The sequence below is a fragment of the Sminthopsis crassicaudata genome, chromosome 1 (assembly GCF_048593235.1).
Source record: "Sminthopsis crassicaudata isolate SCR6 chromosome 1, ASM4859323v1, whole genome shotgun sequence".
Taxonomy (NCBI): Eukaryota; Metazoa; Chordata; class Mammalia; order Dasyuromorphia; family Dasyuridae; genus Sminthopsis; species Sminthopsis crassicaudata.
The window spans coordinates 156730496-156744864 of NC_133617.1; the positions used below are offsets into that span (position 1 = coordinate 156730496).

General features: G+C 32.0%; 1 protein-coding gene across 1 annotated transcript in view; it reads left to right on the forward strand.

Annotated features, from left to right (window-relative positions):
• Positions 1 to 11565, forward strand: part of MMP16 (matrix metallopeptidase 16) — a 489795-nt gene extending 478230 nt beyond the window's left edge. The window contains exon 10 of the mRNA XM_074270106.1: positions 11478 to 11565. Within this exon, the coding sequence (XP_074126207.1) occupies positions 11478 to 11497 (20 nt within the window). The 3' untranslated portion in view covers positions 11498 to 11565. The remainder of the gene's footprint in view (positions 1 to 11477) is intronic.
• The last annotated feature ends 2804 nt before the right edge of the window (positions 11566 to 14369 follow it).

Sequence of the window (14369 nt, forward strand, 5' to 3'; positions counted from 1 at the left end):
AAAATTTTCCTGCAAATCAGCAGAGTGGTCCATTTGTGAATGGCAACTCTGCCTCTGACCTGAAAGACATAAGGAGACAATCAAAAACCTGAAAAAACAGAATCTGCTTTTGTTTTCACAAAGCTCATATCCTAATAACAGGACAACACATATGGAGGTTTTGGCTGCAAGTTTCATAGAAAGACCCATTGGTCCTTAGGGTACAAACATAAAACTGAATTCAGTAATGCTCCTTGAATATCATTTCTAGTCATAAATTCATATTGGTTTCTCAAGGGTTTTGATTGAAAAAAAATTATTTCCTCCATCTTTAGTAGTTCTGGCTGCTAAGAAATTGGGGATTGTAGTGTTTTGAAAGGAATTTATAGGCTGAATCCCCAAAAGGATTATTTTCCTAGGTTATGGTTATCTGGGCCAAATTGGAAGTAATATTGTTTGTTTTAAAGAAAGTGCTGTTGTTCCAAGGGCTTTGGGGGTTATTTGTCCACAGATAATTACTAGTTGCTTGTTGATGTGAGAGGTTGCAACAATTATAGATCCTTGCTCTCCAAGGGTTACTGAGTCTTAAAAGAGCTGGACAGAATTTAATCCAATGACATTGATGGGGAGAGCACTGTAATTCTATATAATAGATAATGTATTATATTATATAATATATTGCCTTATATTATATAATAAGATTCTAATAGAGATAGTGCAGGACCCTGAATCCAAGAGCCCAGGAATCTGAAATGATGGTAGTAAGGGTAGTTTGAGTAATTTTATATATCAGGCTCATGCCACTATCAATCTGTCTCTTATTATGTATGGCTATTCAAGCTAAGTTCACTTGATTGAGTGGTTAAAAGGGCAGAGTATCAGCAGTTGTGGGTGATCCTGATGGTGAAGATGTTGGACCAGACTAATTGTTTCTTTTCAGAGATTGTTTCAGACATAATATTTTTATGAATAAATATCATTTAATGTATTTTGAAGGATGAATAAGCAGAATAATTTTAGAGCATATATTACTAAAATGTTTGATACCAATTAATTAAACCAACTTTTATCTCAATTAATTGAGGAAGGATAGGATCAAAGAACAGAATTTGGAATTCAATTTAAAAAAAAAAAAAGGATGTTAAAGATAAATAAATTGTGAAAAAATTTTAAGTGTGCTGAAAGAAATTTCTTTCTAGCTTTTGGAGGTACAAACTTTTTTTTTTAATGAACTAATCTTTGTCTTCAAGGAAGTTTTGGTAATGAAATTCCTGGTACTAATGTTTGGGAGGTTCCTTTTAGGTGGTGATTTCTGAATTCTATTTTCATTTAGTTCTCAAATAGATCTGGGTAGTTTTAACTTTTGTTTTCTTGAATATTGGCCAGACATTTTGTTTTTTAATCATGGTTTGGAGGAGTATAATTCCTCAATTATGTCTTCTGGACTCTTTTCAGGTCAGTTTTTTTTTTTTTTTTTTTTTTTTTTAAAGCAGATAGTTTATACTTTATTATCTTTGTTAAATCTTTTGAAGTCTGTGATGAGTTAAAGATTACAAAGTGATTATGCCCATTTGGTAGATTCCTGTAATCTGTATGAATATGTGATGTGTTTCTGTGTATGTGTGTATGTGTGAATCTTTTCTTTTAGCCTATAATTCTGGGCCTGCACAATTGAGTTTTAGGATAAATTAATTCTGATAATTGAAAACATTTCTGTGACATCAAATATTTAGATGCTTATCCATTTTGTGATAAATAAAAATCAATTGTTGTGCTTTATCATTTCTTGCATAAACATTTCCCAAATTGCATTTTGGGCAGCTGGATGATACAATGGATAGAGTGTAAGTGTAGAGTTAGGAAGACTCATAATCATCTGGCCTCAGATACTTACTAGTTGTGTGATCCTGGGCTATTCACTTATCTCTGTTTGCTCAGTTTTCTTATCTATAAAATGAACTAGAGAAGGAAATGTTGAACCACCTTAGTATTTTTGCCAAGAAAACTCCAAATGGAGTTATAAATAGTTGGGCATGACTGAAAAGTGACAACAAATGTGACACTTTTAAATAAATAAGAGGTGTCCAATAAAAAGACCAATGAAAGTTAGAAGGATAGAGGCAAGAAATATGTGAATTATTCATGTAATATATTAGTTCTCTCACTTTAATGTGAATATATAGGTTTAGACTAAGTAACTGTAGTTCAATGGAAGTTTAATGTCTTTAAGTCACTGTAGTTACTTAAGATTGCCATGAGTACCAGACAGTTTTAATTCTGTATTCCTTACTGTGAAAAAAAAGTCAAGTAAATAAGCATTATTGAATGAGATTCAGGGCATCTTTTAATCACCTGTATCCTACTGTGAATTTTTTTTTATAATAATTTATCTTATTTGAGTTTGCAAATTAGTATTAAAACTTCTCTAGTTAGAAGTTAGATTTCTATAATATTATCTTTAGATAATATACTATCTAGAATAATATAATAGATTTCAATAGTCTAACAACTTTCTCATTATAGGTATAATGAGGCCCAATATTTATGAAATCAAGAACATTTTTCATTCTTATTCTAAATTATGATGACTAAATATAACACATAACATACATATATACTTAGTATATACTCACATAAGTTCATACTTAAATACTTACATATGGTGCTATCTATGTACCCATTGATTATTTTAAAGAAAAGGGTTTATAAACTACAAAGTTCTTCATATTTAATGTGAATGAATAATTAAACTGAAAAAAATCATTTAACAAGCAACTACTTTGTTCAAGATACTATGCTAAATGATAGGGATACAAATAAAACAAAAAATATCCATATCTTCAATAAGCTTATATTATCAAAAGAAAGCATGTGTATGTCTATATATATATATATATGTATATATATATATATGTATCTTTTTATAAGGTATGCAACATATATACATATATACATATGTGTATGCATTGCATGTGTATGTGTGCACACATATACGTACACAGATATACATTCTTGTGTATGTATACACATGTGTATTGTGTATATATGCATGTTTTATAAGTGGTTGTTTGATATAGTTAATAAAGTGCTAGAATTGTATGCAGGAAGACCTCAGGTATTTACTATGTGATCCTGAGCAAGTAATTTAACCACTCTTAGCCTCAGTTTCCTAATCTCTAAAAGAGAGATTAAAAATAGCACCTTTCTAAAGTTGTGATGATAAAAATGAGATAAGATTTTAAAAGTTTTTCATATATTTTAAAATGATGTTAAAATCAGTGAAAAATTATCATTTTACAAGAAGTTGGCATGGGAAGAATAGTTGCTTATGGATTGGGAGAAGGTTTTATGGGAAGGCAATACCTGTGTAAACCCTGAAGGAAACTATAGTTTCTTGAACATAGAGGTGAGAGAATGCATTCCATCCAAAATGAGAAGCCTGTAAAAAGGTACATAGTTATAAAGAACAAATAAACAAACTGAGAAATACATAATAATGAGAAGACAATAGAAAAAAAATCCATTAATTCTTTCATTCAACCTTTTAAAAAAATAATCTACATATTCTAGAACTAGAGCAGAAAGATAGAAAACGATATCACCTGCCTGTAGAAATCTTCTCCTCTGCAGGAGAAAGGTGCATATGATATAGATACAGATAATTGTAACAAAAGGTAGACTGTGATGACACTAAAAGAGAGATACTAACATCATAGAAAAAAAGAAAGTTGAAGTACAACAGAACTCTTAAAGGAGGAGGAAGCTATTATAATGAGTCTTCATGGAAGAAAAGGCTTCTGAGAAGTGGAGATGAAAAGGGAGTTCATTCTACACAAGAAGAAATATGTACATCTATACCAGGAGTAGCTTATCATAACACTTGAGGACTTTCCCTACTTTTCAAAGTATTGATAGCTCTTTTTATTAAAAGGAGCAGAATCCAAGGCATAATGTCAACAATTTCAAATTAAGATTTTGAAACAGAAAATGGTATTGGAGTCTGTGGGAAAAATGAAATAAACATGCATTGCCATAGTGAAGGTTTTCTATAACACTTTAGAAATCTGAGTATGTCATAGGGAGTCAACAAATAATTAATATTAATAACAAGACAGAATTACAGAGAAATATACCTAAATTTTTTCAGAGACTACCCTTGAACATTACATATTGAATCTATTTAAGCTCCCAACAAGTGATTGTACGTTTAAAGAAAACCTACCTAGGATTAATTATACAGCTCAAATAAATATATATTTTTGATATGCATATTGAAATATTTTTTTCCTGGCTTTTGTGTGTTAATTCAAAATTCCTTAGTGACTCAAACTCTCATGGTTTCCAGCATTCAGCATAAATTTTCTTGTGACTCAGTTAACCTAACTTCCTTCAGTTGGAGCCGAGGGCATTAACAAATAACTCTTATGATTTCCTAGAACACACACCTTTATTGAGTTTCAGAATGAATGTTTTCAGGCCCATTGGAACACAGAACAAAGATCTCCTTTTACCAAGAGTCCATTGAAGGCAACTTTAGTTTTTCCATCAACACTGAAAGCAGCCAGAACATGGAGCCAGAAAAAATTTCATTTTTTCCTGTGCCCGTTGGCAGCAGGAAGGGGGTTCTAATGAACCCATTGTCAGCAAATGTTCCTCTTTCTGATTGGAAGACACTCAATGAAAAGTCAGTGGCCGTTTTTGTTTAAATACTGTGAATGTGGCAGTGTTCTCCCTTCCCACTGAAAACTAACTTTGCCAAAGAGGGGTGTGGGGGGAGAATGCACCTTTCGTCTATTTCAAAGCCTTATTCACCAACTGACAGTAGAGTTTCAATGTTAGTAATGGACCTTAAAAAGCATTAGAGTTAAATGGGTTTAATTTCAATTATGAATGGTATCCTAAGAGAATGACTACTCTGAGAGATGCTGTGCAGATGCAGAAGCAAGCTGGAGTTGAATGCCCCCTGTCCTAATGACTGCACAATCTTTCTATTCAAATCAAAGGAACACATCAGCAAGGTTGCTTTAGACTCTTTAGAAAAGGTAAACACTGGGCTCTAATGTGTAAGACTAATAATAACTAAGTAAAACAGTTCAAAATAACTCTATTCAGTATCTACTCAGAGTACTGGTAGTGACAGTTCTGTTTTGAAAGGTGGGCTTGAAAACTATTAAATGTGTTATGCAGAAACTTTTGAACAAGAAATAGGAAGAAAGAACAAGAGACTGAGCAGAAGGAAAAAATTAAATGATATTTTGTTTTTAATTCACAAATTCAGGGAGATTGAAAAGGAGATTGCTGACTGGATCAAAGAGTCACTTTTCATTCCTTTCAAGTTACTAAGTCTTGTTTCAATGTAGAATCTTTGAGGGCAATTTTTCCCACTGTGGCAAGGAATAGACCCTTTTTCAACACCTGTTTTATTCACATGGTAGAAGTATTTGAGTCTTGCAAGTAATAATGTTTAAATTAACTTTCTTCAACATGGGCAGTCACACACCTGCAAAGCTCAGGAGAGTAAGTCAAACAGAGGTAACTGACAGTATGAGTCAGAGGCATCATGTAGTTGGAAAGAAGATGAGGGCAGAGAACATGAGCTGTTCTGCTAATATCCTTTATTCTCCAAGGAAGCAGCAACAGCAACTATGACAATTTTGAAATGAATCATGAACTGAATAGTTATTAGAAGTCATGACAGGCCTGGGATATACATATACACTATGATCCTAAAGAACAGAAAAGTTAAGGAGATAAAGGAAAAAAGATTCATAGGTCTTCCTGTTTAGGCATTTAAAGCAAACATTTTAGTTACTACACAAAATGACAATTAAAAGTAGAGAACTGAGCATTTTTATGAGTACATATTCATAAAGTGTCAGCCAATTTTAAAAATAGTAAAAGGACTGGGTATCTGCCATGTTATTCAAAAAAACTGTAGAGGAAGACACAAGGAGAGAACATGATAGTTATCTTGGAACTATAGTTAGAGTGCTAGACAAAAAGAATAAATTATTCCTACTTGGCCTCAGGGGGCAAAACTTGAAATGATGAAAATCATAATAAAATTGGAGAATTGAGCATTTTATGAATATATATTTATCAAGGGTCAGTGAGTTTTAAAGACTTGATTCCATGTCTTTCAAGAATCTGTAGAAGACTTAGGGAGAGAACATATTAGTTCTCTTGAAACTATATTTAGAGGGCAGGACAAAAGAATAAATTATTTCTACTTGGCCTCAGAGGACAGAAGTTGAAATAATGAATGGGCAAAAGCTGCAGTGTTAGGTTTAGGTATGATGCCAATAAGTCATTCTCTTAATCAACATTTATTGACATTTCAATATGTCAGAATAGAAAAAATTGATTACAAATTGTAACATATTTTGAATATTGGAGGTGGTTTTTAGCCAAACATATTAACATTTTTGAGACTGTGATTCTTTAACTACAGAATGGAATTTAGTCATTAGAATTGGATTCAAATCCTGACTATATGAAAATGAGAAAGTTACTTAACATCTCTTTGTCTACAGAATGATAATAATATTTGACCTACTACCAAAAGGATGTTATGAAGAATAAATGAAATAGTGTACATAGCAGTTTAATATTTGATTTTGTATTCCCAATATCTAGCACAATATCTGGAACATAATAGATGCTTAATAAATATTTGTTTATGCAGTATATCATGCTATAGAATTACAAAGTCATTCACAATTTTTCTACTGCAGCGATGAAGAGATTAAATAAAGTCACTGAGAATTAGATTAAAAAATCAGAGCTCCAATCTCTTGAATCCAATGAGTTGCTCTTTCTCTTATAGAATCATAAAAGGTCTGAACAAGATGAGTAAAAAAATAAACATCTCATTTTATCTGATTTAATTAATTAGTAAAAGTCATGAAGTTTCTAACAATTGACTGACTATAAATTAAGGACTTCTCAACTCTTCATTGATGACTGGTTTTCTGGGACAGCTTTACTTTTCATCAGGCAGGAAGTTATTTTTTTATTTTTTTATTTTCCCTTTCATCCTCCCAACCTGTCCCCTAGCTGGTAAATAGGCCAATACATGTTAAAATGTTGAAATACATGTTTGATCCAATATATATATATATGTCTACATATTTATACAGTTATCTTGCTGCACAAGACAAATCAGATCAAGAAGAAAGGAAAATAAAAACTGAGAATGATAACAAAATGCAGGCAAACTTTTAAAAAATTTTAATTTCTTGGCTTTTAATCCCTTTATGAGACAAATATAGCTTTAACACCTTAACCAAGAAAACATAAAATACAGAAATAAAACTACACTTACTCCTTCCACATCATTGAGGGTTAGAACATGCCCATTATCTGGAAAATTCACATGAAATTTGTTATCTCTTCTTCATACAAAAGAAAAACTCTGAAATATTACAGTATATATGGAACCATTATTTTATCAACATTTAAAATATGCCAATATTATACATATATTTTATGGGTTTCTGAGATTCTAAACTTTTTCTTTCATTTCTTGGCCTTTGTGTATCATCTACAATTTTCGCAAAACTCCCCCAAACTTCCCATTAACTTCTTATGTGATGTATCAAAGTTACATTGGGAAAGAATCATGAAATGGAAGGATAACTGTATAGGCCAATAAAACTACGACAATTTATCTAAGAAATTACTCATCATGACCAAGCGATATTTATACCAGAAATGAAAATATGGTTCAACACTAGGAAAACAAAATAATCATTATAAAAATCCAAACTTTCAAAACCACATGATTACTCAATAGATTCAGTAAAACAAAAATTATTTGACGAAGCTTAACATTCTTTAATACTAAAAGCATTCAAAAGTAATAAGCATGGTGGGATCTTTCGTAGTATCATTAAAAGCCTCTATGTAAAATAAAACACAAATATAAGGATAATATATCAGGACTATAAACTACAACTTCTTTTTCAGTAAATAAAGGAATAAAGCAAACATGCCCTTCTCTGTTAGAGACTTTGCTTCTGAGAATTGCCATGTAGACCATGTCAGCTGGTAGAGTGTTTGGCACTTTAACATCAGTCTGGTCTCCATGTCTATCCAGGGAAGATTGGCATGCATGACCCTGGTACTCAGGAGCCTCAGAGTGGGAGGTTACACCTCTCTCCTCTAATTGACTTAATTCTGAAAATATTAACAACATCAATAAGAAATGAGAAAAAAATTGAGAGCAAAATATAAAGAAGAGATAAAATGGTGGTTTTTTCCTGATGATATATTGATGACTTACTTAGGAAATCCTAAGGAATCAACAAAGGTACTGAGACAATAAGTGATCAAAAGTACATGCTATAAAATGAGAATTCAAATTTCAACAGCATTTATATATAGTGATAACAAAGCACTAGAAACAATAATAGAAAAAGAATGGCTAGACCTATCAAATCACAAATATATAAAAGGATATATCGAGATATAATTACAAAGTATTCCTAAAAGATATAAAGAACAACTTTAACAGGTGAAACAATATTCAGTGATCAGAACCAGGTCATGACTATGCTATCAAAATTAATTTATACTTTTATTTTTATGTCAAATAACCAAGGCAATACTTAATAGAATATCATATAATAGAAAAATTTATTGGGAAAAACAAAAGAGCTAGATTATCAAAGAAAAAAAAAAGAGAATAAGATCATATACATTTCATAAATATGAGAAGCAGATGTATCCTTAATCAAATGATAGATAGAGGCAATTGCAGAAAGTAAAAAAATTATTAACACTAAAAAGATTTTGCTGAGAAAAAAAATTGACCAATATGAAAAAGTAGTCAAATGGGAAAAAAAATGTATCCATGTTCTCTGATAAGAATTTTCAAGATATATAAAAAATTAATAAACATATATACACATATGCATGCATAATTACATATTCTACATAATAGCCATTCCTCAGAATATGAGAGGTAAAAGTATATGAACAGTTATTAAAAAGAAAAGCAAAGTATTAACAGCCACTTCAAAAAATTCTCCAAATTGCTGCTATTAAAAATATAAATCAAAACAACCTTGAGATTTGACTATATTCTGCACAAATTGACAAAAAATTTTCCCCAAAAAATGGCAAAATTCAAAATTTTTGATGGGTTGCAGAATTGTAGTCACACTAATATGTTGTTGGTGGAACTCTGTAAAGGTACAACCCATTTTGAAATGTAATTTAGAATTATGAAAATAAACTGATATCTATACACTTTGTACAAGTGAGTAGAATTATACTCCAGGGAGCCATTGATAAGAAACAAATCCCCACTAACTTCAATATATTGATAACATTTTCTGATATTTAAAAATTAAAAACAAAATAGATGTCTATCCAATAAGAAATTATTATACAGAAATGTAATTAAATATTACTTTACATCAAAAATATGTGTGATGAATACAAAAAAGCTTGAAAAGACCTGTATGAAATGATTCAGAATGAATGCTTTTTTAAAGCAGAGGCAAAACAACAATATATACAGTAATTAGAAAAACATAAATGAAAAGAACAACCAACTTCATACCAAAAATCAAAAGTACCTATAATAAAATTATACAGATCAAATAAGGAGATATGAGAGTATACCTCTAAATCACCCTTTTGTAGAGGAGGTAGGTTCACAGGTATTGCATATGTTTTTTAGTTTTTTGAATACATTTTTTAGCTGTGCTAATTTTTTTTTCCTCTCTAAAAATGCTATTTGCTATATAAGATGACTCTCTGCTAGGAAACGGAGGAGACACTTGGGATTGCTATCATTATGTAAAAAAAAGACAATATCAACAAAAACATAAAAAATAACAAATAATTCTTTATGCTTCTGTTCAAATGGCAAATAAAAAATAATGAAGCATAAGATACTGAGGTAGAAGACCAGTCTTAAAGTCTTACCTCTGATCCTAACAAGGTCTTGTAATCTTAGTTAAATCATGTAATATCTCAGCTTCATTTTTCTTGTCTGAAAAATTAGTCAATCTGTAAGCATTTATTAAGTATATCCTGTATGGGGGGAACAATGGCACGGAAGACAAAAAAATAAAAGTTGAATTATTACTACCCTTTATCTGCTTATATTCTATTATATATATATTTGATTATACAGTAAATAGTGAAATTTAATTTGGAATAGAGGCATGAGAAACTGGGAAATCAGGAAGGCCTCATGGAGAAGGTGATTTTTTTTTTTTAAACTAATCAAGGAATTCTGAGTCATTGGTAAAAAAGGGAATTAATTCCAGTTATGGGGAACAGCCAATACAAGGCATAGAAAGGGGAGATGTATTGTCTTTCTTGAGATATAGTAAGAAAGTTAGTGTGTTTGCATTGTGAAGCAAAATGAAATGTACTGTATATAAAGTGATAGCAATATTCTGGGATGACCAGCTGTGAATGACTTTGCTATTCTCAGTAGTATCCATGACTACTCTGAAAAACTTACTATGAAAAATCCTATCCATACTCAGAGAAGGAATTGATTGTGCCTGCATACATACTGAAGCATTCTTTCTGTCTCTCTGTCTCTCTTTTTAAACATAATTTTTCTTGAGGATTTTAATTTTCATTAGGTTGACTTTCTTTTCACTACTTGACTTGTGGGAAGGTTTTGCATTAGGGATAATGAAGAACCTAAAACTCAAAAATTTTAGAAATAAGTGTAAATTCTTTTGTTGTTTTAAATGTAACTAGGGGGAGATATTAAATAAATTAAAAGGTTCTCCATTTTTATTAATGGATTTTAAAGTAAGAAGCTTATCAATGTGATAGTGTGACTTATTTACAGAAATACACATTTGAAATAAAAGATTCCTTGTAATTTTCCCATCAAATGTAAAAACATGTAGTAGCATCTCTAATGCATAAGATTCAAAATGTAATTCTTATCACAACATACTTTCATTTTGTCGTTAATTATTCAGTACAAGTAAAATTTGAAGTCACTTTGAAAACAGGGTTGTCTTCATTTTCTTTGTTTAATTCATTAAATGGATCCAAGAAAATCAGGCTCTGAAATCAAATAGTTTTGAATCTGAAAGGCATAGGAAAAGTCATTTTAATACCTTAGATCTGTTGGTTTAAATTAAGCTATATGATTCAAGGAACAGCCTATTCCATATGTCAGGAGAGTTAGTTCACTTCCATTGTGGAGAAGAAATCAAACAATGTAGAAAACAAGGGCAATATATGAATATGGCAGAACCTCTCTTTGACAGCACAAATCATTGAAAAGTGGGCTCCAATACATATATATATATATATAGTCTGATGATGATAATTTGAGGCAGGTTTAGTTTAGTTTTTTTTTTTTTTTTTATTTCTGAAAAGGGAATTAGAAAATCCATCTCACTGTTTGATTCATGGAATTCCTAGGAATTAAGCGTCTCTGGAAAAAAAATGCTCTTGGCAAGTTATGTTTTAAAATGGCAATTTTTATTTCCTTTTTCTTTCACCTATAGAACATGTTATACTGTGGTAAATGGAAGAGAGATCCAGAACCTGAGAAGAAATGTTGGATCACCAATATTTAAGCAAACTGAGTAAGCAACACATTTTGTCAGTGCCTTATAAAATAAATGTAAATTATTATTATTCCTTGTAATGTTTGGGCTAGCTTTCTGGAGGACCTTGGGATCAGCCCAAGTTGGTCTTAATAAAGGAAGCAGGAGAGCCACCAGGAGGATGGTCAAAGATAGAATGTCTCATTTCTAGTCCTTCTCTGCCCTTAAATAACCTAGTACAATTACATCATTATAGCATACTGAATATGTGTGAACTAGAGAACCATTACATCACCATGCTAAGTAGTAAATATATGTATAATAAAGAACCATTATCTCATCAATCACACTGAGTTAACACCTTGTTTCAAGTATACTTTTCCAGAGTTCTGGCATTCTACATCTCTGGCTTTCTTTGTTTTAGAACACAGGTGGTCACTCCCTCCCTGATTTCTCAGGTAAAAACAGCAAAAAGAAAGTGATCACATCCCCTTCCCCCAACCCCCACTTCTCAGAAAGGTGAGAACACCAAACCAAATATTTTTAGCAGGTTTCCTCTAGACTGAAGGATCTTACTTGAAATAGGTATGCATAAATCCATCAGTATGGGAGGTATTACACAAGCACATAATAATGTAACACAGGCTAGTAGTGATGTAACAAACAACACAAATTAACATGAGTGATTATATATGTTCATAAGTGCTAGAGATAATTCAAAACCAATCTATTGTCCATTACTTCATTTGTCAGGGAATCCAATGATTCCTACAGATTTTGACTTCCTGTAGTAGTCTCATTAACAATTTTTGTTGTTCAGTGGCACATGTAGTCAGAGATGGAACCATCTGATATTTTTGGGGTCTTTTCCTTTGTTTCAAAAGTTTTTGTTTTTTGTTTTTTCCTTTTCTGTCTCTCTCCAATAGACAATATGAATATGGCTCGTTGGTACCCATCTGATTCCTTTTCCATCTGTAGAGATACAAGCAAACCCTCTCCCCCAAGAAGTTAACCTATCTGGTCTCTTCCATTCACCACTTTCTGGGTCTCTCCACATGAGCTGGTCATTATCTAAAGATAGTGGAGCTGCTCGCACTGGACACTGCCCTTTGGGTTATAAAACCTGTCTGCCGGAGCCAGTGCATTTTTGTCAAAACTCAAGAAGTTAATAGTACAAAGAGGTAGATTTAGAAGTTCTCTAGGGTTACCTGTGGCTCCCTCTTTCTTTTGTTTTTGAAGGAGTGTCTGATGCTTCTGTTTCTCCTCTTTACTATTACCCATCCTTTTTGATTAAAGGGTATGCCTGTGGTGTGTAAAAACTTATACTGTGCATAAAAGTGTGCAAAATGTTTAGAAGTACATGCAGGTCCATTATCTATTTTTATGACTTATGGCACACCCATAATAGCAAAAATTTGTATAAGAAATTCAATGACCACTAAGGCTGTCTCTTTTGCTGTTGGCATTGCTAAAGTAAATCTTTAAAAAGGTGTCTACCACAACATGGATAAAAGACAGACCACCAAAAGACTTATAAAGGGTTCCATCCATTTGCCAAATTTCATTGGGTCTCAAACCATGAGGGTTCTTCCCTGGAGGGAGTGTAGGAGCATGGAAAGGAAGACAAGCTGTACAAGCTTTTACTATGCTCTTAGCTTCCTCTTTTGTTATCCAAATTGTAAACATAAAGCTCGAGCAGCCTGATGATATTTAGAATGAGATTCTTGGGCTGTTTGAAAAAAAGGAGCATTGGCCAACATGGTTAGAAGGCTGTCTGCCTTTGAATTACCATCAAAAATAGGACCTGGAAGTCTACTATGAGAGTGGGCATGCAAGATATAAATCTTACTGGGATGCTTTCCCACTTGCTCTTGAAGTTCCTTAAAGAGCTGATATATATTGGAAGCTACAAATTTTATTTGGGCTGTGGCAATTCTTTGTACCACACCTACTGAATAGACTTAATCAGATATTATATTTACATCTTCTGGATAATAAGAGCTAACATGATTGCATACAACTCATTTGGTTTGAGTGGACTGAAAAGGAGTTCTAACTTCTCTCTTTATAGTTATGTCACAAGAGTATACAGCATAAATGTCATGTTTGGATACAACCATAAAGATAGTTGTCCATTAAGAGGAACCTTAGAAACATTTTCTTCAGAAATCCATTGCCATCTATGTAATAGTCTGGTTATCTTTAATGGAGACCCATGTGTAAAATTTGGAGCTGTGGCCAATAAAATTTGCCACTTTGGGATGGTTTCATAGCATAGTTGATTTGTTCAGTGATATAAAAGGTGTATATCTTGTCAGGTCTTATCCCAGATAATTGTATTGCTTGCTTAATGGCCTTAAATAAAATTTTAGCCACAAGCACTAGGGTAAGGAGTAAGGCTTTGTTCTGGTTGTGCTGGGAGGTTCACCCACTCTATCATACTGGCTCCTTGATGAAGGACTGTTGTGGGTACCTCTTGTATAGCAAAAACTGATATTTCAAAGGGTTTTTGAGTAATTCTTTCAACCACATTAGATAAAGCAAGTTGACCTTCCCTCAAAGCTTCTTGAACTTATTTTGAAATCTTGTGTGGTGATTTTAAAGCAATGTCTCCCTTTAAAATGTCATATAATGGTTGCAATTGATAGGTAATTAAGCCTAACATTGAACACATCTATTGGATATCTCCTATCCATTTCTGAAAGTCAAGATGTTAAACTTCTTCTAAAAGTCAAGATGTTAAACTTCCCTGTTCATAAAGAAAGTTTTTGTACTATAAGCACCTTAAGATATACTTTATATCCTAAATATTAAAAAGGAACATGCTATTGAATTATTTCTGCAGCTATA